The sequence below is a fragment of the Neovison vison genome, chromosome 7 (genome assembly GCF_020171115.1).
Source record: "Neovison vison isolate M4711 chromosome 7, ASM_NN_V1, whole genome shotgun sequence".
Classification (NCBI taxonomy): domain Eukaryota; kingdom Metazoa; phylum Chordata; class Mammalia; order Carnivora; family Mustelidae; genus Neogale; species Neogale vison.
This window is the reverse complement of record NC_058097.1, coordinates 179,435,691-179,461,352: the sequence shown is the minus strand read 5'-3', so window position 1 is coordinate 179,461,352 and position 25,662 is coordinate 179,435,691. Positions and strand designations below refer to the sequence as shown.

The 25,662-nt window shown below is 46.8% G+C and overlaps 1 protein-coding gene across 3 annotated transcripts in view; it reads left to right on the top strand.

Moving 5' to 3' along the window:
* ELF5 (E74 like ETS transcription factor 5) overlaps positions 1–25,662 on the top strand; it is a 42,343-nt gene that overhangs the window by 942 nt on the left and 15,739 nt on the right. The window contains exons 1-2 of one of the 3 annotated variants that reach the window (XM_044260937.1): positions 10,149–10,218; positions 17,164–17,288. In XM_044260937.1, coding sequence (XP_044116872.1) covers positions 17,168–17,288 — 121 coding nt within the window. In that variant the 5' untranslated portion in view covers positions 10,149–10,218; positions 17,164–17,167. Of the gene's footprint in view, positions 1–10,148; positions 10,219–12,080; positions 12,246–17,163; positions 17,289–25,662 lie in introns of those variants that run through there. The other 2 variants (XM_044260938.1, XM_044260940.1) reach the window with 2 other exon arrangements.

The window sequence follows — 25,662 nt, the reverse complement described above, 5'->3', positions numbered from 1 at the left end:
AGTCATCACCGTCTTTAGCCCTAGCGTGTTACCAAGTGACTTGTCAATGTCAGGAGAGCCGTGCAAAGAATCTCTGGCATGTCGTTAACCTCATTCCAACGTGTAATTAGCCTAAGAGGCCTCCCTGCTGCCTCCATTCAGCGTTACATCATAAAGAACCAGATACTTTACTATTTGCAGGACACAGTGAAGACTTGAAAGAGTTAATTATGGCTCACGAAAGCCTGTCCCCAAGAGCCCAAGATCCAGGAATTACACTGTTTGCTTTCAAGTGTCAGTCCTCAAGACAGCATTCACAGTGAATTCTTCCGTGGAAGACGGACTTGGATTTGAAAGTAGACCCACCAGGGCTCACAGTGGTGAACAGGAGGCGGTCATTTGAATTGGGCCTTCCTCCCAGTCTTGGCCATGTGGGGTTTTTTTTAGAGATATCATCTGTCCAGTGTCGGAAAGAAAAGAGAACCAAGGAGAGCTGGAATTCTACTTACCGTCCCAGTGCCATGGGGCGAATCCAGCTGAAGCCATTTATAATCTCTGAGGTAGAGAGCCCAGCAGAGTGGCGAGAGTTCAAAGGGAGTTCAGCCCTAATCTGGATGTTACAATCTGAGCCAATCTAACCGTGCAGCTCTGAGGACATTATTATCAGTCAAGTGTAATTAAAGATAACATAGTTTTATTAATCGGCTTCCTAAGGAGACTATGTTTATCTGATGGCTGTGTGTGTAATGTGTGCATGGCTTTGGGGGGTGTTCTGTGCTGCATGGGGTTGGTCTATGGGGAGGACAGGATGTCGGGGAGGCATGGTGGATTTGGGGCGTGTGGCTAGAAGTGGCATCTCAGTGTTATGTGTGCTCTCTACATGAAGGATGGGAGTACATGTGGTAGGACTAATGGCCTGTGTGTGGGTGTGTGTCTGCGTGTTTACGTGTTTGCTCAGGTTCACACAACTGGACTTGAAATTGTGTCTGTTCCTCTACTATACCTTGCACTGGCCAGAACTCCGTTCGCCCCAAAAAACAGGCTTTTCCTTATTTGCACTTGTCTATAGAGTTCCCCCAATGAGATTCCACCAGCACGTGCCCTCTTTAGCTCCTAATTGTCAGCCGTTTTCAAATCTTATCTCCAGACCTATCTTGGCATGCCTTTAATGTCCATTACCTCAAACCAGTTTGTCAATTGCAAAAGATCCCGAAAGAGCCGGGCTCCTCCTGAATATTGTTTGGCCTGACCTGAAGTCAAGTCCACCCACCTCAGGGCGGGAGAAATGACCTCCTTGGTGCCGCATACAGTCTCCCTTCTGGTTTAAACTTGGTTAAACAGTCAGCAGCCAGGAGCGTGTCAGGTAACACTCCCAGGCCTGGTTCCCCGTCTACGAGGGAGAGCCACTGACCACAGAGGGCCAACCTGGCCCTCTCCACCCTTCGCTCCAGTCTGTTTGCAGCATTAGAGACCCAGAGAGGCCTTTTGAAGCTCACGAAACAAGGTTTGGATGAGGGAATAAACATCTTCTAAAAAGTATTGCTGTATTTAAGATAATTAAGAACTCTTGCCAAATACCATAGCCTTCTCCTAACTCCCAAGGTTGATAAACTTTTTTTTTCTTTTTTAAATATTTTATTTATTTATTTGACAGACAGAGATCACAAGTAGGCAGAGAGGCAGGCAGAGAGAGAGGAAGGGAAGCAGGCTCCCTATTGAGCAGAGAGCCCGATGTGGGGCTCAGTCCCAGGACCATGGGATCATGACCTGAGCTGAAGGCAGAGGCTTTAACCCACTGAGCCACCCAGGTGCCCCATAAACTTTTGATGGATACCAGATAAAGGACTGAAAATGGATGGATGGATGAATATCTGCTGTGAGCCAGATGCACCCACCCGTATTATTTCAATTAATCTAGTGAGTAGCTAATATTATTCTCATTTGGCTGATCAGGAAACTGAGGCTTTGATAAGTTTAATAGTAATAGTAATAATAATCTATAGTAGTAGTAGTATAGCCATAAGTTATTATTTAATATATGCCAGGCATTGAGAGAAGTATTACTTACATTATATCATTTATTCCTCACCCAAACTCTAGAAAGTAACAGTTTATTCACCCAGGCTTTTAGATAAGGAAACGTGGCTCAAGGAGATATGTTACTGGCTACCAAGTGGTAGCTCTGAGATTTCAACCCACATCTACCCACTTCTAGTGCTGGTTTTTCCTTTGCTGCTTTCTCATTTGGTTTTTGCTTCAAGCAATACCACGTTTAGTAGCTAAATCACCTAAAAATGTTCAGCCATGTGCCATTATCTCACTGGCTCTTTAGAACAAAAGAGACAACTGTTGACTCAAAATGAAACTGAATCCTACCTGTGGGGTCTTCCCACACATGGAAAAGCAATGGAAACATTGTTTCATGAAAAGAGATGTGGGCAAGAACCAAAGAAGACACCTGTCTTCATTTCCTCCCCAGTAATGTGCTTCCCGGATGTGCACCCTGGGGAACGACAAGTTTCCAATTGGAACCTCCCCAGATTTACAAGGTCAAGGTTCAGGGGAGTTAGTGCTGATATGAGCCTCTTGGTGAGCCTGGGCATCTTCTTAAATTTGAGGGCTCTCCCCTCTGATTTATAGGTACTGAGAATCACTGGATTTCTGTTACGGTATGGTGACATATTCTGATAAAGGGATAAATCGGGAAAATTTATACTATTGATAGACTGAAATTTTAGAAAAAGCATAATGGCAAAATTCTTATACATTCGCTGTTTATAACTGAGACTGTATCTCTAAATGAGCTCCTGGACAAAACCAAACTCAGGAAATTTCAGTGTAATTCAGACCACTGTACTTTTTAATGGCAAATTGAACTGTGTAAAGTTGTAAAGGATTGCAAGGAAACAGCTATTTGGAAACAATATTAGTTCACATTTGGTGGAAGGAGAAAACCCAGCAACAGAATCCTTTAAGAAATAACAGTGTAATCCTAGAAAAAATACATGGACAATGAGCAGGAGAAAAATCAAAGCTTTTAACAAGATCTCATTGCTGACCTGCACAAAATTGCCCCAAAAGAGCAGTCAGGATCTGGGGAGCCTCCTCAAATTCAAAGTTCTCAGCAACTGGCCAGAGACTCCCCTCATTCATAGCCAGGATTCAAAATCCAGGCCAACCTTGCACGAGCAGTGTTGGGGGATCCCTGCCTCGTTCTCTCTTCCTACTCAGCTGCAGGCTTCCTCTTATCGGAAAGACCCTCTCCTTCTGCTCATCCCACACATCCCAGGCCATGTGGCCAGGCCATGCAAGGATTGAATCCTGGCTCTGCTACTTGTTAGCTCTATGACCTTGGGCAAATTACTGAAGACCTTTGAGCCTCAGTTTCCCGTTCTGTAAAATGAGGATAATAACAGCCCTACTCCTTCAGTTGTTGTGCTTGGCACATAATAAGCAACCATTTTTAGCTAGTCATTCCAATTTTCATGGCCCAACTCAAATGTCACAACCCACAGGAAGCCTTTTCTAATGGCGGCAGCCCTTGCTGACCACACTCTCTCTGAAATCCTACAGCCCCAAATTCAAAGTTTGGCTTGGAATTATGTACTTCCTCTAAGTGTTTCTTCGTGAATTCTCTGTTAGTGACACAACTGGGTCTTAGTTTCTTTTTAATAATCCTCAGCATACTAGCCCATTTAAAACAAATAAATATATATATAGAGAGAGAGAGAGAGAGTAAATAGAGTAATTAAGTATATATTTATAAGTATAAATATATATTAAGTACACAAACATATATTTTTGAATAGATATTGAATAAATATAAATACATATACATTTAATTACTATGTTTATCACATTCACATTTTAATATTTCTGAAATCAGGATAGGCTTTAGAATCTATCTGCACCTTTAACACAATGCTTTTTTCCCCAAGATGACGATCTAAATCAATGATGTACACTATAATCAACAGTGTCTTTGAAGTAAGACTTGGCTGATTGATGAGGATAGATCAGCATGAGTTTGGCCATGGATTTCCCCTAGCAACGCTCCTCCCTCTCCACTCTCCATCCTCACACCCTTTCCAGCCCCCATTCCTTGACCAAAGACATGCCTTTGGATGACAACTGGCATGAGGGAGTTCAGTCTGGAGACATGCAAGACAGCGTGGTCCCACACCTTATCAAACTACATGTGTGATCACTCCCACCTAACAGGCAAGGAAACTGAGGTTCAAATAGTTAACTTTATCCAGGAAATCTGCTGTCAGCTCACTGTGGGAAGAGTAAGTCCTTAAAGATGGAATTGCTTGATTTTCTACTGAAAGTTGAACTTCATTGGTGGGGTGCCTGGATTAACCAAACAATTTAGCCATTGCTGGAAGCACTGGTCCATTCTGCCAAGATTTCAATGGCAGTACCATCAGCACTATGTCCTCCAAGCAACAGCATGGAGAACAATTTGAGAAATGGATGAAGCCATTTCTCAAATTGTCACCCTCAATAACTCTTTCAGAAATCAAGCCCTCGTACCTACCAGGGAACTGATGTTTGGTAGGAAGACAACGAAAGAAAAGTCTTTCTTTATGAGCCCTGCCTTTGAGAAGGCTTCCCCTGGCTGGACCTCTCAGATCTGAGCCCTAAAAGGTTGTTATTGCCTCAGATATATTCAAGCTGACCCAAAACATGGCAATTTTGATTAGTTTGACTATCTAGTGTCCATCTAGCACAAAGGGAGATTAGAAATACAATCATGCAGGTGTGATAGCTGTTTCATAAAAATTATCATAATAATTCAACCTAATGAAAACAAAATCAGTATTCTTTTTTTGTGTGTGTGTGCAAATGGTAGTTTATTAAAACATGGGGATGGGACCCGTGGGCAGAAAGAGCTGCTCCAAAATCAGTATTCTTATCTTCATTTTCATTACGCATCTGCCAACCATTGACTTTGCCACTGTTTAACCTCCCTAATGCCTTCAGTGCTTGAAATCACACAAAGATCCATTGCCTTCATGAGGCTCATAGCCAAGGAGGAACTGTCAGGGGAGCTACCTCACTATTTCCATCTACTGAACTAGGGCTCCTGGTCAGGCCAGCATGAAGAGCTGAAGGATGAGATGGATATAAGGGACCGGGGAAAGATACTTCAAGAGGAAGTAAAGCAAATACACAGTCAACCAACAAGAACTTCTTGAGCACCTTCTTGTGTTAAGTCCATGCCTGGTGTTTTAGGGGACAATGGGTTTACAACTCTTGTCCTTACTTTCAAGGATCCTTCCAGCAAAACAGGATGCCTAAGAAAACTGGTATCTCTTCAACTTTGATTCTGCCTCCTCCAAAGGTACCAAATCCTGTCTCCTCATTAGAAAAGTTTGGATAATAATAATAATGGCACCTGTGTTGGAAGAATGATGTAAGAATTCAATGGTTTAATACCTGTAGCATGCCTAGACACTTTCTGGCACCTAGTTAAGAGCTGAGAAATGGAAGTGATTACTATTATTCACCGCAGAAGGGCAACAGTATCCTTCTTGATATGGTAATGCTCAAAGGTCAGCAATCTCGTCCAACATCCGCACTTCTCTCCAGAGACCACAATGGCTGCCATTTGGCAAGAACTATGTTCCAAAAATCACAGTAAGTACTTACAGATGAGGAACCCGAGGCCTCAATGAGGTCTCACTGAGGAACGAAAAGTTTGTGCCTCATTGAATGTTCTCAAGGTGGCAGATCCCCGGAGTTCATTGTCATACACACTCACTGACAGAACACTTTTCATTTTTTTTTAAGATTTTATTTATTTATTTGACAGACAGAGACCACAAGTAGGCAGAGAGGCAGGCAGAGAGAGAGAGAGGAGAAAGCAGGCTCCCTACCAAGCACAGAGCCTGATGTGGGGCTCAATCCCAGGACCCTGGGATCATGACCTGAGCCAAAGGCAGAAGCTTTAACCCACTGAGCCACCCAGGCGCCCCAAACACTTTTCATTCTTCAATGTTGGAGCCAAGAGAGCATTAAAAAGTAGAATTTCTCTAGCAGATTCTTTTCTAAAAATGGCATCAAGATAATATAGACAGGGATCCTGATCCCAAACTCATGCATTCCACCATCACCCTGATGCTAATGACATCATCTGTGAATTTACCTAAATGTGGTTTTTTAACCTCCTTGTGTTTTCAGCCTCTGCTGCTGGTTGGGCTGGTGACACATAGAAGGGGAGAAGATATGACTACAGAAACACTGGCCCAGGTTAAAGAGGGCAGGGTACTCTATGGTACATATATGTGTTGAGTGTCTTCTTTGTCCCAAGAATCATGGGACACCCTGGGTACTGGGGATCAATGAGGTGCCAGAATTTCCACTCCACAGTGAGAGACAGACTATGCCTTCAATAACTATAAGACCTAGAGATCTTGAACCAAGAGAGGGAAGGATCCCCTCAGAAGGCTGTGCTGAGGCCAGAGCCAAAGGACAGAGGCTCAGGGCAACCTGAGCTCCTGTATCTGCAGTGTTGTTAACAGTAGGCAGGCCTGACTTGAGCCCAGGTTTGGCCACCACCCAGTTGGGTGACACCCAACAGGACTGGAGCCTCTGTTTCTTCAAGCAAAAAAGAGGGTAGTGATAGCTAATTCCCAGGGCTATTGTGAAAAATAACCAAGGTGAGCCAGAAGAGCATTCTAGCACAATGCTTGGTACATGGTAGACGCCCCGTGTGTATACGATTGTTTCTTCGCTGACCACACACAACGACCCCGGGAGCACTCACAGATTGGTTATCATGGTAGTTAAGAGGACAGGCTCTGGAGGCAGGCAGCCTGGACTAACACCCTTGTTCTCCCATTTATGAGCTGTGTGACCGTGGGCAAGTTACCTAACCTCTCTGTGCCTCAGTTCCTTTATCTGTAAAACAGAGATAATAAGTAACTCCCTCATCAAAGAGTTGTGAGAATTTAATAGCACCAATATATTAAAAGATAAGCTGAGGCATTTGTAAAGATTTTTAAGTGTTTACTTGAGCAAACATCATCCCCAGCTGGGCGTCGCCAGACTGAAAGGGGTTAGTGGCCCTCCACTGACAAGAGCTAGGGAAAGGCCTTTTACAGAGCGGAATGGAAGCGCGGAAGCAAAGTAAGGGAATTATTTGATAGGCTAGAGCTTAGGCTCTTGCCTTATTTGGGAAAGGCTACTTGGCAGTTCGTGATTGTGGCTTTTAAATTTCATTTTTTTGAATATCAGTGCATTCATGATTGAGTCTGGCCTGGGTTGTGGCTTGTGTGTGCAGGCTCCCAAGACATTAAAGCGACCAAAGTCTAGTGTCCTCTTCGTGTAAAGACAAATCTAACAGCGCGTGGGTAACAGAGCTCACGCTTCCCACTTACGTAGCGCTCCCCTCCCTCCCTCCATGTCTTACTCCATTCAATTCCCCCCACAACCCCATAAGAGATGTACCCTTCTTCCCCATTTTACAGTTGAGGGAACTAGGAGGTAAGGACATCCAGTAAGCTTCCCAGGCTCACCTTGCTGGCAGGTGGCCAAGTAGGGATTCGAACAGGAGACCAGATCCTTCCAGAATCTAGTCTTAGTCACTACGTTGCTCTGATGAGCCTAATTAAGCGTTACCTGTTATTACTGTGCAGTTGAGACATCAGGAGGACAGGCTGGAAATTCTAAAATGCTCCATACCTTCTTCTGCCTTCCTCTCCCCCATCCCCCACCCCATCTCTTGCCTCCTATCAACATTCATAATACGGTCATTATAAACTAAGTGTTTGATGTTGTCGAAGATCTCCACTCCAATCAAATTTAGGTTCAATGTGATAGACTTAATTAGAGTCAAATTCCCCTTTTATTTTGGTTTTATCTTAATCACCCCTTTTATCCACTGGTCCAGAAGCCTGTAATTTCCCGCATAGGCCCTCAGAGATGCCATATTATGCATTCAGGACCAGGAGAGAAACAGAGTTTGTTGTCACACGCACTGACTGCCAGAAAAGTTTTCACTCTGAAGTAGTTGGGCTGAGACAGCATAAGGGGGAAAAGGTGTCATTTCTCCAAAAGACTGTTTTCCAAATACAGCAGCAGAATATGATGCTTTCCTCGCAAACCTCTCTACCAAGAGGAGCGTATGTGCAGATCCAAACATAAGAATCGTTTCAAGAAACCAGTGACAAGGGGCGCCTGGGTGGTTCAGTGGGTTGAGCCGCTGCCTTCGGCTCAGGTTATGATCTCAGGGTCCTGGGATCGAGTCCCACATCGGGCTCTCTGCTTGGCAGGGAGCCTGCTTCCTCCTCTCTCTCTGCCTGCCTCTCTGCCTACTTGTGACCTCTCTCTGTCAAATAAATAAATAAAATCTTTAAAAAAAAAAAAAAAAAGAAACCAGTGACAAGATGGGAAGTGCCCAGCACAGGGGATGTGGTGTATAGAACCAGGTTGGTTCCCTAGACACCAAGGAGCAAGAGGCAAACCACAGAATTTTAGAGCTTAAAGGATCGCAAAGACCATCTAATCCAGTTCTGTGCAGACTCCCTTTCATCGCAGATTCTTTTGTTCCAAGGAAATCCTACCCTGGGGATTTATATAAAAGCTGAGGTGCTCTTATTGAATGAGGGAGGAAAGGTCTAGAGCTTGACCTCCTGGGCTCCTGGCCTTCCATCCCCAGCAGCCCCCCGAGGCCTCCCAGAACCCCCTGGAGTTTTCCAGGGTTTGTCCCTGTGAATTTGAAGATCGCGCTTCTAATCCAAACTCCACCTTTCAACCAGAGAGGAAATATGCCCAGAGAAACTGCTGGACTTGCCTGAGGTTACACAGCAAGTTAGGGTGGCCTTATCTTCCTCCAGCAATTTTTCTGTGACATTCTGAGTCCTCCAATGAACTGCCTTTTGTTTCTGCAGACCATGTGGTTTTTATTTGTGTGTTTGTAGCTGTGCCCAGAGTTCCCAAGAAAACCCAACAAACAAGTCCCTGCTCTCACTTTAAAGCTTGGAATCTGCCGTTTGTACACAGTGTCTTGGCTGCTCAAGAGAGCTGGAAGCACATTGCGAAGAGGCACAGCGCTATAAACAGCTGTCCGCAGGCAACCGGGGACACTGCATTTCACAGCCTAAATTAGGTTGAGTTTCAGCTCTGGGGCAGGAGGGGGGCATGTGGATACTACAAAGCAGGTAGTTCACAACAAGTCAGGCCCCCAGCCTCGTGGCTGCAGACACCTGCCTGGGCCACTAAACTTTTCTGTGTCCATCCATACGGAGGGGAAGGGAGAAAGCCTTCCCGTGGCTCATTGCATCTGAAGATGCTAGAAGTTAAACAAGTTAATGTTAGAAGTTAAACAGGTAAATGATGGCTTTGAGAGACAAAGGAGAAGAAAGGCCCCACATTGTCCCTACAAGCTGGCTGTTACCTTCATCAAGTTGCAAGGCACAGGTTGGAGGAGTGGTAGAGAAGGGGGTTTCTTATTGATGTGCTTCCTCGAGGAAAACAGCTCACAAGGGGCTGCCCTCGCGTGAACTCATGTGACCCCCCCCTCAGCAGCCCAGTGGGTAGGCACTGTTGTTTGCATTAGAGCTGGTTAAGTTATTAGCTAGCTGGTTAAGTTATTCAAGGTGACAAGCTAGAAAATGACAGACCTAGAATTTGAATCCCAAACCACCTAGCAGCCAAGCCTGTGTGCTTAACCCCTGCCCCAGCCTGCCCCTGCTCTTTGCCTCACAGAGGGGAAACTGAGAGAATGACATGATTTCCACAACCGCAGGACTCCGCCAGCCCAGGAGGGAGGCGGCAGAGACAGGCAACAGGGCTGGATTGCTTTCCTCTCCAGCTTGCACCAACGAGAGTTCCCAGCAAATGCAGGGCATTTCCAGCAAAGCTCCCAGAGGCAAGAATTCTCATCTTGTTTACTGAGTCCACTGGAAAGTGGGGGAGGGTGGGCGGGGGCCGACGGAGGTGGGGGGGGGGGGGGGCAGGGAGGGTGAGCTGGGTACAAAAACAGGATAAAGGTAAACTTTCTGCATGTGAGAACCATTCCCCCCCTCCAAGGAGCCGTGTCACACTGTATGTCACCGTCATCAAAGGGGCTGTGCGTAAACCTGAAAAACCAAACGGACCTGTCTGTAGGTGTTACTTATATCACAAAGCTACAGGTGCTTTATTTCCACCGTACGCTGGTGCTGGGAGCGCCCGCCTTCTCTTGCCTTGAGAGCCTCCTCTTTGGACCTAGTCACCCACCGCTGTCCTCACGTAAGCACCTTTTCTTTGCTCTTTTCGATGAATTGTAGGGGGTGTCAGGGCTTAGAGCCCCGGGCTGGGGCCTGGGTCTGTTCATCTGGTCTGCACCTCCGGATCACCACCCCCCCGCCAAATGCCAGTTTCATCAGTCACAACGCCTCCTGGGAGCTCTTTGACGGGGATTTAAGTGCTCGCCTGGGACAGTCATTTTTCCTCCTCAGGCTGCCTAGCCACCCCTTCCCCAGAACCCCCATGCGCAAAACCAAGGGCGACTCGCAGAGAATATGTACAGGTACTCAATTCTCTACCCGCTCCTAAACCTGTCTGTAGGAAGGGAGCTAGATTTTGCACCCAAAATAGTCAGCTTCAAGGAAAGCCCACCAAGCCCTGTCTGAAACTCCCACTTCTGCCGTTGGCCCTGCCCACGGCTCCCCCTTGATACAGAGAAGAGAGCTGCCTTGTTACAGTTTGGGGCCTTTTTCAGGAATTTGTCCATACATAATAGCTTAAAAGAAACCCTTTTTTTTTTTTTTTTTGCCCTCCTACACCACCTCAGTGTAGACGGCTTCCAGAAAAGCAATGGTTAGGGTTTTTCCACTGTATTCTCAGACCTTCTCAAAGACTCTGCAGGACGTGGGGTTTGTGGGCATCTGCCCCCTGCTGGCCGCCACCGGTAGCACATGCCCCCTTCTCCACCTGAAGAAGGGGACCCACGGATGGACTAAAACTTTTACAAACAAGAAAGGATGTCAGAGGCCATTAAGGTCAAGTGATTTGGGGAGACAGCTTTGTGTTTTAGTCTAGTTTAAAGATCCTGGGAGAGGGATCGTTTGTTCCTCTGAGTGAAGATGTAATTCTTTGTCCTCATGTTGTCGCTGAGAATGGTTTTCGTGACTCAAGGTGTTCTAGGCAGGCACTTTCAGAGTTTGGTTGTCTTTCTTTCTCAGAAGTCACCAGAATAAGAACCTTTTTGATATACTAATGACAGTTGATTCTCCCCTGCCTTGGCTCAGACATCAAGATATTACACCCTCTTGCATATATGATCTGATTTTAATAAATCCGCAGGACATCCTGAGGATGGCATGTTAAAATCCCATTTTAAAGGTGAGCTCAGAGAAGAGCATGGGTTTTTATAGACCGCCCCTTGTGTGAAACAAAAATAAAGAATTCTGACAGGCTGACTAATAAAACATCTAGATGTTCCCATGTCCCTTGCCCTTGTGGGTGGGTGGCAGAGGTAAGATTTAACCCCTCAAGGATTTCATCCAAAGCTGATGAGCTCTGCATCGGAACCCCCGGTAAACCGTGTGGCTTACCTTCTGTGGATCTTTGCCACACCTCTGGAGAAACAACTAAGGACAAACTAGCAAGCTCCCTATACAAGCTAGAGGAAGATGAGGAGTCCCTCAGTAAGACAAGAGCAAGTCCATTTTCGCAGCTGTTCTGCTTTCTCTCAGAAGAACAAATATGCAAGCACCCCAATTCTTTAACTGCAAGTGTCAAAATAACCCACCGAGACTTCCCCCCATGTGTCCTTCCTTCGGGAGGTCCAAAGTGTGGGAAATTGACCCTGCTTTGCTCCCAGGAATCGGGACCCTGTGGACACTTAGGTTTCGCTGAGGCTTTGTAAGAGGAAAAACTTCTTCCCCATGGGACTGCCCAGATGGCGGGATCAGGAAAGGCCCTTCTTAGCCCCCCATTCCATGGTTTCCACCCTCATGGTCTTGTTCTGTCTGGTGATGTTTTAGTGCATAAACAGCCAATGTGTAGATGCTTAATTGGGTGGATTTTTGGTCACATGCCCAGAGTGAAGCTGATGATCTCTGCCAGGGTCAGGAAGGAATTTTCCTTCTCTGGCAAACTGGCCAAGCCTGGCTGGTTTGCTCCTTCCCCTCTCTCTGGAAGGCTGAGCAGAGGTGCCTGGTTAATCAGGCCATGGGCACCACACCTGTGATTGCTGCCTCTGACTCGTGTAGGGGCAAGAAGCCCACAGGCCTGTCCCTCTGACTGTGTGGACCCTTCCCTGTGCACACCTGGTGAGTGAGCCGGCTCCCAGAGGGGTTAGGAAGCCAGTGGAGACATGGGGGACCCAAGCTTCTCCACTATCACTGTCTCATTCCAACAGGTCCCTGCACTCGGGCTTTCTTGCACGTGGAACGGAACCCACCGGCTTCCTTTCCCTTGTATGGATTGTGCTTGAAACTTCCCTGCTCACTAAGCAGCTGTGGTGGTGTTTGGGGGAAACTGATTCTAACAGCGGTGGGTGTGTGGATGGGCAGGGGTGAGTGAGGGTTTGAAGAGCTTAAGGGACCGGGCTAGCCCAGGCAAAGAATGCCCGGGGGCCACTGCTGCAAGTAGTGGACATGGGAGGGAAAGGGGAAGAGGAAATCAGGGTACTTTGGAGAACTAAAGCTAAATCTCCATTTGTAGTGGCTGGATTTGACTCCAATTTAGATAGCTTGCTCGACCACAATATCCAGTATAACCAACATATATGCGTATGAGTGTGCGCCCGTGTTTGGATGTGCTGGGCCATTCAGGTGGACGTCTGGAGAAAATCATGGAGCCAGGGCATGTCTCAGAGTCCCCCTCACCAGTGTGGTCAAGAGCAGAGGCACATGAGGCAGAATCCTAACTCCCAGCCAGTGCTCTTTATAGGATGACAAACCAAAACCCCTCAAAACCCCAAAACATAGGCCTAGGATAGCAGGCCTGGGTCACCTCCCCCACCCCCGAATCTCCCTTCTTGTCCTGCTGCTGACTCTAGGTCTAATCCAGTGCTTCTCAACCATTTTTTCATTGTCGTTCCCAACTAAGGAGGCTTTTTAAATAACTTTGTCATAGTCACTACCCCCTATCATTTATGCACGGTGGCCCTTTAGAGGGTCTTGAGACATAATAATGGCTAAGATATTTTGACTCCCAAGAACCAATTTTTCCCCTCTAAGGTCCACGTCACCTACCTGGGAATGCCAGTCAAACTTTGAGCCTGGGCCTACAGATTCCTGGACCTCAATGTACTAGCTGAGAAATGGGCCCCAAACAGCTGGTTCTTCCCCCCCTCCCCCCATCACCCTCACCCTGTTCCACCTACATTAAGGAACTCTTAAGAGCTAAAATGTTCAATTATTGCAAGGACTTTCAAGGGCCTAGGAAGCTAAGCGACTGAAGACAAAGCAGCCATTATTCCTGAACTCACACCTAGCGCACGCTGGCTAAGTGGCCAAGGGCTATTGTGGAAAGCCCAGAGTTAATAATATGCTCTCCGACTGTAACAGCATAAAATAAAAAAGAAATCTGCAGCTTTTATAAAAAAAATTTTTTCCAAGAAGCAAGAAATAATTACAGGAAAAAAAAAATAGCCCTTGGTACACCTGAGAGAGTCCTTTAAGAAAACTCAATGGATATAATTCCTCATAGAAGAGATTACCAAGGGGAATCAGATCGGACGCTGTGTACAGCAGTAGGGAGATTGCAGGTCAAGCGAGCAGGTTGGTGTAAAGAGGAAGAGAAATCCTTAAAAGAGGTAAATATCCTATTGCTCAGAAATACTCCTAATGTTTGGTGATCAAATTCAAGTTACCAAATGACTTTTGAGAATTATTCATGTCAGGTGTTAAGCAAGAAAGTGCCCACTCCTACTATAGTGTTTTTTTACCTGGAGGATTTCTAAATGAAGAGGAAGACCTGGAAACAGTTCTGTTTCCTTCCATGTGGACTACACCCCTCCTTTCTCCAAACACCCCCAGGAAGGTCATGTCAGAGTTCAGCCCTCTTCTCCCTCAGTTTTCTGAGATTTTACCTTTAGCCCTCACTTAGGGAGCTTTTCTGAGGTCAAGTCCAAAATGCAGAAGAGGGGCTTTGGGCTCTAGGGGCCCTTCCCTCCCTCAAAACCTCCCACCCCCATTCCTCTTCATCCTACCTCCCGCTCAGGATATAAAACCAGCCAATCCGTGGGAAAATCAGAGTCTAAACTCAGGCAGCCTTGACCTCTGGTTGATACGGCTCCCAGGGGGAGATCCATGAACATGATAATCCACTGGGCTGGTTAACCCTCTCTGGGCACCAGAAAGGAGGCTTCCCAGTAGGGTCTGGTGACTCTCCAGTGAGGCCCAGAAAGGGTACCAGAGTGTGAGAATTTGAACTTGGTTATTTCTCTATCACAGGAGAGCAGTTCTCATGCACAGATGATGAAGCTAATGATGGTAGATTTGTAAGCACCCTCAAAAAGTTGCCCTTTGATTCTGGAATCACACAACCCCTGCCTTTCTCAGTACTGGGGTTCCATTTAATATGTAAATGTGTCAGGGATATGTCTGTAGGCAGATGTGACTGTGAGTGGTTTTTTTTTTTTAATTTTTTAAATTTATTTTCAGCGTAACAGTATTCATTGTTTTTGTACCACACCCAGTGACTGGGAGTGTTTCTAGAAAAGGAAGCAGATGATCCAAAATTCAGAAACCTTAAGAACTTGCTACAACATAATGTTGACATCCATTGGCTGTGTGACCTTGAGTGAGTTCGCAGAGTCTCTGGGCCTTACTTGTCTCAGCTATACAACAATGGAGTGAAGGGAAAGATTGGACTAACTCTGGCACTCACACCAACACGGGGCACTCACACCACTCGTGTGATACAGGAAATAGATTAGGTCAGGGGTAGACAAACTTTTATTTCAAGGGCCAGGTAGCTAGTATTTTAGGATATAGAGACCAAAAAGCAAAACTGATTATAGTAAGTGGGTACATATATAACAATTTCCTATGTAACTATTTACGAATGTAAAATCATTTTCAGTTGCGGCCCATTTCAAACATAGGTGGTGGGCTGGATTGGGCCTGTGAGTTGTAGTCTGCTAACCTCTGATTTAGGTGATGCATGGACCAATAGTTTTTATTTAAATTCTGTCTTCATTTTTCTGCATGTTGAAAGGAGACAGGCTTTCCATCTATAGTGGTGATAAAAAGTCTTCCTTTTAAATAAATGTAGTTGTGTTTTTTAAAAAAAGTGGATTTTTTTTTTTAGCATGTTAAGTAAATTATTGGGATGGTAGGCAAATGATTATCAAGTTTGCAAAACACTGAACTAGGTGATTACTAAGATCCCGGCCATCTGAAAATTCTACATGCTTAATATCTCAAGATCCAGAATCCAATCTTTGTTCTGACATTTAACCTACCAGCTGTGTGACCTTGAGCTGTAGGCTCCCCTTCGCAAAATGGGGGTAGAAACACCCTACCTCATCAACATGATTGTGATGATCAGAAGAGAGAATTTGGGCAAACCAATTTTTCTAATCTACCAAATATGAATTCATTTTTTTCCCTGAATTGTGAGAATATGGGAAAAAGCAAACTTGAAAGATGGCAGCAGCCTTGGCCATTCCATTCTGCCATCTTTTCAGCCTCAACCAGACACCTTCTCCCAAATCTCCCTCCTCGCCAGTGTATGCAGGCGGGAGAGCCCTATGATAAAGAGAGTGACTTCTTGGGGTGCCTGGGTGGCTCAGAGTGTTAAAGCCTCTGCTGTTGGCTCAGGTCATGATCCCAGGGTCCTGGGATCAAGTCCCTCAATGGGCTCTCTGCTCAGCAGGTAGTCTGTTTCCCTCTCTCTGCCTGCCTCTCTGCCTACTTGTGATCTCTGTCAAATAAATAAATAAAATCTTAAAAAAAAAAAGAAAAAAAAGGGACTTCTTAAGTGGATAAACCTGAGTTGTTACCCAAACTCTATCCATCTGCCCACTGGGTGGTTTGCGGTATATGACCTAAAATCTTAGCGCATCTGTCCTCATCACTGAGAAAGAACCTGTCTCAGAGTGTGTTCTGAGGAGACCATGGGTCATCAAGACACAGATGTAACGTGCTCAGAACAGAGCCCAAAGCGTAGTGAGTGTATGTTCCAATCATCACAGGTCCTCGCTCTCTGAACCCAAACCCTGGGACGAGATGTGCTGCAGAGTTCAGGATTCCTCAGGTACGAGGAAGGCTATACAGTACGTATATGCGGCAGGATACAGAATCCTCTTGTCGGGGTATTCCTTCCAGGAAGCATATGTATTTTACGTATCTTATGAATATTCATCTAGTAGAATAAACAGAATTATAACTACAATTACAAAACTATATCGCATATGTATAATGTACACAGTTACAATATGTTGCTTATATACATATACGTGTGTGTGTGTGTGTGTGTGTGTGTATCTATGTTTAGTACATGGTTTATATGCCTGAATATAGATTTATGGATGGAATATATATGTAACAGTATATAAAACTATATAACTAATTTAGGACTGGTTTTTGGTTTTTTGTGTGTTTTGTGGGAAATGAGTCTGTAAACACACACACATATACTTTCCTTTTCAGAGCTTGTGGATTTCAGAATTAGGGGTAAGGGTTTTGGGGTGTATTAACATATAGCCACACTTGCCCAGAAGCATATGGCGGGGGGGTGGGAGGTTGGGGTACCGGGTGGTGGGTGTTATAGAGGGCACGGCTTGCATAGAGCACTGGGTGTGGTGAAAAAATAATGAATACTGTTTTTTCTGAAAATAAATAAATTGGGAAAAAAAAAAAAAAGAAGCATATGGCTGAACCTTATAACCCGGAGTTCAGGGGTCACATGTGAGCCAATAGGAAAAGTAAAGAAAGAGACAGCATTGCGCCCTAAGAATCTCCATGTCAAACCCTGAACTTAACCACTTACGGGCCATGTTACGTGGGCAACTGTTGCAACCCCATTATCTAGATTTTCTTGTATATAAGATGGGGGCAAATGTACAAACCTCACAGGATGGGGCAAGGATTGAGTAACGTCGTTGTGGCAAGCACTTAAAGGGCTGCCCGGTTCCTAAATGGCTGCGTGTTTGTTAATAAAAACCAAGTGTGCCCCGCGGGGGGGCTCCTGTGCAGCCCTTGTCTGCCTCCTCTCAGCCCTCTCCTGCCTTTGTAGGGTGATGTTGGACTCGGTGACACACAGTACCTTCCTGCCCAACACGTCCTTCTGCGACCCTCTGATGTCGTGGACTGATCTGTTCAGCAATGAAGAGTACTACCCGGCCTTTGAGCATCAGACAGGTGCGTAAACCCGGAGAAGCCCATCTGAGCTGGGAAGACCTGGGGCAGGAGGTGGCACTGGCCTCTAGGAGGCGGCAAGGCCATGCTGGGGGCTGGAACGTGCCAGCTTTCACCGGTGTTCAGGGCAGAGGACTGGAAGAGATGTGGGCAGCAGGAGGGGAAGCTTCTTCAGGGAGAAAAGCACCGGAATCCTCACCCCAACCTCTTCCCAGCTCTGTGGCCTTGGGGGACTCTACAAACGCTTTTGAATCAATTTCTTGGAGTTATTATATTTAAGCAAAAACCTTAGCCCAGAGCCGAGTACACTGTGAGTTCCTGATATCATGGATTTAGCTAACATTTGCTGAACAGTAGTTGTGGTTCAGGCCCTGTGCCAAGCACCCATCTCATCCTTACAGCTGCCCTATGAGAAATGAACAGTTATTATTTCCATTTTATGAATGAAGACACTGAGGCATAGAGAGGTCGATGACGTAGCCAAGGTGTTACGGCTCTTTAGGTTTCGTGCAAGTTGACTTGAGCATCTGGGCTCTCAATTATCCTACACAGTCATCTTCTAAATCATCTTCTAACCACGTTACCCTGCGGCTATTGATATGAATATGACAGTTTTTCTCGGAGCTTCTGTTTCCTTATCCCTCAAGCAGGGATGACAAGAATCACTGTGAGAAGTAAGGGAGCCTAACTGTGTAAAATATATGGCCCAGCCCAAAGCATGCGCTCGGTAGACATGAATCCCCACGCCGTCCACCAGGCCTGCCTTCCCACCTTTCCTCCTCTCTCGGCGGGTCTTCTCCGCCTACAAAGGAAGCATGGGGCCTTGTGCAGATCCTGTGCCAGAGGAGGGCCTGCTGACTTGGCCCCTCTCCCTGAGGGACTCTGTTCCCCGGTGCTCAGGTGACTGCACAACCCAGCAAACCTGGCAGGTGCATGGCCCAAGGCTTGTGAGTTAAGTCCTCACCGGGCTGTCAGTCCTCCCAGGCCTTAACCCTGGGCATTCAGGCTCGGCATGGCCCACACTCAGGGCCAGGAGGCAGTTGGGTCCAGGAGAGACCAAGCCTCTGAGGATGCTGTGAAAAGGCCCCCATCAGAAGGAAGCTCCTGCCTCCGACCAGAGGCTAGTGCATCACAGACACACTTGGGGTGCTTCCCTCCATAATCCAGCCCTACTCTGCTCGCACCACCAATGCAGGGGCACGCACACGCACAACGTGTCTCTCACCCTATCTGAAGGGTTCTGAGTCCGCCAGATACGCAGTCCAAATCTCCTTTAGGCCTAAGAAACCCTTTGATCCCCAGAAAGATAATGAAGAATGTCTTCTACTTCTGACCCTCAATATTGGGCTGAGGCTAAGTTTGAAGGAGGAAAATGAAAGCTTTTGTGTCCTCATTGTCTCCCCTGCATCCCATGATGGCAGGGTCCAGGGAGACCCTTCTGTCCACACATGCATAGCAGGGACTTGCCATCCCGGGAGCCCACTCTTCCTGCCCATTCTGCCAGCTGGAGAGGTGGCAGGAGGGGGTGGACTGCCTGCCCCAGGGAGGAGTTCCAGGCCTTGGAGCAGTTTCTATAGTCATCCAGAGCTCAGACTTCGGAGCCAGGCAGCCTACAGGCAAAGTCTGGCTTTGAGATTTGTTAACTGCAGCACTGCAGCTTCTCGTGCCTTCGTTTTCTCATCTGTGAAAGGAGACAGCAAGAACGCCTACCTCATAGAATTGTTACCAGGGTGTTTGTTAATATGTGGGAGGTGTTTGGGCCACAGTCAGGTGCGGGACAAGCACCCACGAGCATTTAAAAATGAAGGACTCATTTCAGTTTGGGAAGATGAAATGTCACAGAGACAGACAGAGGTGATGGTTGGCACAATCTTGTGAATTGACTTAAGGCCACCAAATTCTACACTTAAAAAAGAGTTCAAATGGTAAGTTCTAGATCTATTTTACCACAGTAAAAAACAACAACAACAAAAGCGAAGGGTTAACAGAAGTGATCACCAGTAGGCTTGCCAATGGGGCTGATACCTGACAGTCTCAGACATAAAGACATGGCCTTCTCCTGTCTGAGGCCTCTGCATTTCCCAACAGTCTAATGAGAAGTTGGACTTGGTCATTGCTAAGACCCCTTCCAGAAGCTTCTCTGATTCCTGCATCACAGCTGTAGCCCTCTTCTCCCACTGCCCATTGAGAGAAGACAAAGTCCCACCAAGGCATGAATATCCCGCAGGAGTCACCCTCCCTGAAGGAGGAACCCAGCTTTTGACTGGCCACGTGGCTCTCTGGATTCCCGAAGGAGCTGACTGTCTCTGACCTCCTAAAGGTGGAGAGAAGTTGGATGTGACAGGATAGTTGTGAGCTGCCTGGACACTGGGTGGGCCCTGTAGGCCGTGGCTGTCCTCAGAGCCAACACGCCCCATGGGAAGAATATTTAGTCTGGCCTCTGTGTTTTCCTTACCCCTCTGTCCGAGTCTTCTCTGAGAGGGAGGCAGCAGGGGACAGCAGACTCGCCTCTGTACACTGCTCTGCAAACTCCCCATGGTCTGTGGCCAGTGAGACATCCCCCAGCCCCATAGGAGATCCCATCTTGAATTCACAGTTGTCCCCATGGCAGCTTCCTGTCCACGTCCAGCCTCCCCAGGCCGACACGGCCACGAACCACTGACGCCATGACCTTGGCAGGTTTTTCCTAATGACTTGGAGATATACTTTCCCAACTGGAAAAACATCGGCCGCCTAGGACTGCGAGGCCTGCTGTGTCACAGATGAAGTGTTTCATGACATGCCAGGCACTCAGTAGGTGCCCACCATTGCCAGGAACACCTCACGACTCCCCCCGCTAGTGGAAAAACAGCTGGGTCTCTCTCCCGTCTTCATTTTTCCTACTGAACCAAAGCAGCAAAGGGCCCGGTCTCATCCTTTCCAATTCAGGATGTGACAGCTTAGGTACTTCGAGACCAAAGGGAAAAGAAAGGGAGAAAGGAATGATGTATCCACTAGAAGAACAAGGAGGGCAGGGAGGAATAATCGGCTTAGTCCGGAAAACCAGCTGTCTTCACAACCTTTTCCAATGGCTTTAGCAGACAGCAGCCGATTCCGGGCCTGCCACGCGCTAACCACAAAGGATCAGACGTGCTCTTTGAAGCAGGGCTTCTGCCTGGCCTCCCTGCAAGACCCTGGAGTGGACCATCACAGATTGCAAAATACTCTAGAATTTCATTAACGCCCTCGGGGCTTCCCCTCTGCTCTCTTAAAATAAAGAACTAGTAATACAGGAAAAGTTGATCGAAGTGTGCAGGGCCGGCTGTCTGACCTTGACAAGCGTATGATACTTTTTAAAGATTTCTCCGCTGAAGTTCTGACAAGTCATGGGGTACCCTGGCCTCACACCTCGTTTCTGGCTCTCCGCTGTGAACCTCCACACACCCACCCACCCTTCCCCTGTTTGCTGAGGTGACCACGCCGACATGCGGTGCCCCTCTGCTTTGGATTCTGGTTTCCACTTTGTCTGTAGCAGAACTTTCTAGATTAGGGCCATTCCAGGGGTTCCTGAAATGTCCCTCAGGGCCCTGGGTGATGGTTCAGGAGGCTGGGCTCTAGCTCCCTCTCTTCATCCCCACCTTGGTCAAGCAAAGCTCTTGCACCTCAAAGGCACTAAGTTCCAGCAGCAGGAGCTGGAGAACACTTACATGACCTACTTCCGGCCCTGCCACTTCCTCAGAGGACTTGGTGGCATATGGGGGGGAGAGTTCACATGAGCACAGAGGACAGCACCTAACTGCTGCATCCTAGGTGCTCAAAAAATGTGTCAGCTGTTGCTATACCTTGGGAAATTTTATTTAAAGAAGGAATTTTATTTGAAAAGGTGCAAAATTTTATTTGAAAAGGTGCCTTTCGGGTATTAACATCCAGAAGATCAGGGGACAAGGCATTTGGGTGCTACATGGGCTTTTCTCAGCAAGATTCATGTGCTGGGTATAGAAGTCCGGAAGCTCAAGCAAGAGTCTAAGAATTTCTAAATCAAAACCAGACAAATCAATAAAATCACTGAAGAGCATGAGGTGGGCCCTTGGTCATGATCCTGTCCTGGGAGCAGCCCCCGAGAGGGACCTCAGCACTCGCCACCAGCAACCCACCCTCCACACACCTGAGCCTTCTGGGCAGCTGGGGCTTCGGGACCACCCAGGGCGTGGTGCTCTTCCCAACCCCTGTGCCTTCCCAACCCACATGCCTCAGGCCGTAGCTCTGTGCTGATCCCCACCTGCCCTTTTAGTCTCTTCTCCATCCAGTTCCTTAAGCTACTCTGGACTTCCCTCCCATTCCACCATCTCATGGTCTAAATCATTCCACAGGCTTGGAATGAATGCCAAGAAGGCTATTGGATGGAACTCAACCATCTCTGGGAGGAAACCTGGAAGCAATTTTTCATTTCAGGCTCCCCTTGCCCATAAATTCCTTCCTTTCGGTGACAAAGCCACAATTGATGATGTCCCGTGCTACCCAGTCCACTCGCCGGCTCTCTCCAGTACGGCCCCAGGCAAAAAACTTTCCCAACTCCCTATGCTAATAAATCATACTAATTATGGTCCAGGCTGTCTAACTCGGGCCTCCTCTGACCCAGACTGTCTGCCTCCCCACGCCGAGCCCTGGGCTTGCTTTGTTCTGCTTGTCCCTCAGCTAGACCAAGGCTTCAGAGGGAGGAAGGCCTCATTTCCCTGGAGAACAAACGCAGTCCCAAAATAGTAACAAATTACAGGTGACTTGTATTGAAGGCTTACTGTCCTCCAGATAACTGGGCTATGTTCTTTACATGTACCATTTCTTTTCCTTTTCACAGCAAACTTCCTACAAGGTATGCACTACTGTTCTTGTCTTGTAGAAGGAAGCTGAGGTCCAGGGAGGTTAAGAAACTCCTTTAGGATTTCACAGCTAATATGATGAGGAGGCAGAACTGCAAATCAGGGAGGTCCAGCCCCCAGCCCACACTCAGTTTAATCCACACAATCCTCAGCTCTCTTCAAGGCCCCTCCCTGCAGGTCCCTTCCTCTTCAGGTCATTTGATAGAACCATGGAATGGAGGATGGGAATGAGTCTGATTGAATTCTGGGAGCTGGCAGGTTCATTGGGCTTCACAGAGCTTCTCACCGAGGCTCCCCGATCAGCAGAGGAGAAAGACCGAGTTCTCCTGCAGAAGGTCTGGGGACCTAACTCAGAGCTCTAAGCTCAAACAACTCTCACAATCTCCGTCTCACCGACTTTGCATTCTGCTGAGTATCTATTTTGTTGTAAGAAGAAAAGTCAAACTCTCCCTGACATTTTTGCTTCAAGGGAGGCTCCCCCAAAATGAACAGTGCTGGTCAGTGTAGAAAGGGCTCAGGGGCAGCAATCCATTTGGAAGAGATGGCAAAGGGACTGATCTAGAATTTTTTTAAGAGCACTTTCAGAAGACCACAGGTGTCTATAACAAAGAATGAAAGTCGTGGATTACTGGACCCACTCTCTGGCACGTCCACAGGAGATGCATAGGCATTAATCACGTGGGTACAGTTACCCTTGTCACCCTCTGTCCACTGTAGGCGAGGGGGATGGGAATTAGTCCCTGCCCCTCCACCCCAGTGTTAGAAGCATGGGTCTCATGTGTGACCTGAGCATCAAGCATTTGACAAAATCACACAGACTGGCCAGTATCTCCACATTTTGAGCAGCATTGGCCACCTCACTCACGCTGGCCATTCAAGGACAAATTAGCTTCGTTTATAATATAACTTCCTCAGTTTTTGTAAAGAAAATAAACCCAAATCTCTAGAAAGGAACAAAGTGGCTGACCTACACAGACACACACACACACACACACACACACACACACAATATATATTAGAAGTATTTGAGAAAGTATAAAGTAGTTATATGGCTAGCCCCAATATTAACAAGCATACATGAATGGTATTTAATGAGCACTTACTACATGCCTGCCTCTGTTCTAAGCACCTTCTGTGGACATTCCCTGCTGACTGTGTGGGCATTTGGGTGTGCCTCCCATGCTCTACCGGCTTAAGTGCTCCCTCTGAATTTAAACACATCCCAAGTTATAGCATCACTTGTGAGAATTCCACCCACTCCCCCGGAATTTCTGAAAACCCCCTTAGCGGCTCAGTTCTTCCTCCCAGTGTAGCTGGCCCTTGAACAAATGTCCTGACCTACTTCCAACTTCAAAGGAGCTGACTGAAACCGTGCTTAATAGTCTAAATAGACATTTAGATTAAGACATTTAGATTAAGGGCACCAGGTAGGAGAAGTGGTTCATCCCCAACCCCATCCACACAGGCAGAAAGCTTTCAATGCTCAGCTTCTCCAAAGGGTTTTGGTTATTTTATAAATGCTAGATGCACTGAGAAAAACACTTTGTATTTCCAGACAACACAATTTGTTAAAGATAACATATCCTGTGGGCGCATAACTCTTCTTTTATTTACCCTGAGTTTATCTCTTCCAAGTGGCAATAGGGTCTTCATATCACCACAGAGGTTGCAAACCTTGTCATCATCAGTGTCTCATTCTTTTTCTGATTTTTTAAACCTCTTGTAACCTAAATTTACATATATGTAAAAGATATATATATATATATATCTTCTACATTTATATATATTTATTATATATATTTATTTTCTATATATGTAATGTGTAATATATATTACATATATATTAATTTACATATATTAATATATATATGTAATGTGTACATATGCCTTGTCCAAATCTTTTTTAGTCATTCTTGGAGATGTATGTCCAACTTGGTCCTCCTCAACCAAGAATAGTGAGGTCATGATATGACACAAAATTCTCACATTTAAAGAGATAAGAATTGCTTTGGACCTAACTTCCTTACTGACTAGCCATATGGCCCTTGTTGAGTCACATAATCCCCCAGAACCTCCTCTTCCTCACCTATAAAGTGGGGATAATGAGCCTTGGTTATTCGGCCAGTCGATTACACCCACTGGGCACCCACAGCAGGGTAGACCCGTCCCCAAGCACTGCTGACTCAGGGTGAGCAAAGCGGATCTGGCCAGCTGTGTGGAGTTCATGGCTGGCAGGGTGGGGGTGGGGGTGCGGTGAGACATGAATCCTTCTGAGAAGGACACCTGAGGAGGCTGTGTGGGCATGGGAGGTCTCTCTGAGATGGGGGCATGAGCTGTGGTCTTGAGGATGAGTAGGAACCAGTTAGGAGAAGGTAGATGGAGACCTTGTTCTGGGCCAGGAGCAATCCTGGGAAAATGATGGGGCCAGATGAAGCAGAGGCCAGATGAAGCAGGCTTTGCTCACCTCTGTTGGTCTCACCTCTGCACCCCTCTAGTGAGGACAGGACCATAGAAACACGCCACAACCAGAAAGCACCCCATGATGCTGGCTCTCTTTGCCCTCCATGTAGTGAGAACAACCATTTTCCTCTCAGCTCCCAAGGCTGGGGGAAGGCCTTTCCTGGTGAGGAGAGCCCGCCATGCTTGGCTCTGGCTCTGGCTTCCTTCCAGAAGGAGCCACACACAAAGCCTGCTCTGTGGGTGAGCTTCAAAGGAAAAAGCTGAAGGGAAGGTGAGCCTGCCAGCAACACCTCCTCATGGCAGTGCCCACCCCCACCCGGGCGTTTCTCCGAATCCTCTAGGCCCATTGGCTTCCAGAAACAACATGGCCCTCTTCCCGTGCCAAAGAAAATAACAAGGGGGTGGAAGTAGAGAGAGAAGGAAATGGAGACTTGGCGAAATCTTTCCATGAAAAGAAATAAAGTGTGTCCTCCAAGTGCTGCACACCGATAGCCATCTCTGTTGGGGGCTCAGCTCAGGACCGAGGACGGTAGAATTTCAAGGCTCATAAACATCCCTCATCAGAATACCAGGAATGTCAAAGGCCCCTAGGTTTACTCAAGCCAGAAATCAGTAGATGAAAGTGCAGACCAGACTGGAGAATGGCCGCCCTATTTTCTCAGGAGACCCTATTGGCCACAAGGGGCCCCCCCGCAGGCTACTAGGCCAGATCTAGGCAGCAACCAGCAAGTAAGGAGAGATCCAGCCCCCTAATCTCCTTACCCACCAGGGACAGGTAACAACATTGACCTCAACCATCCTGGCAGAGTACCAAACCTTTACTCGCATGCATATAAAATTCTGATTAAAAAGTAAGATAATTAAAGCAAATCTATTGTTTAAGTTGATAACCCCTCAATCCACTCCATGGTGGGAAAGGAGATTTCCAGGAGGGCTCTGAGTTTTAGGGCGAGCCTCAGTTTCCTCCTTTGTGAAATCATCCCTGTTTGGGAGGATTTCAGGAACTTACACAGCTGACACACAGGAATTGCTCCCAAGGGAGCAATACCCCTGACAGGGCC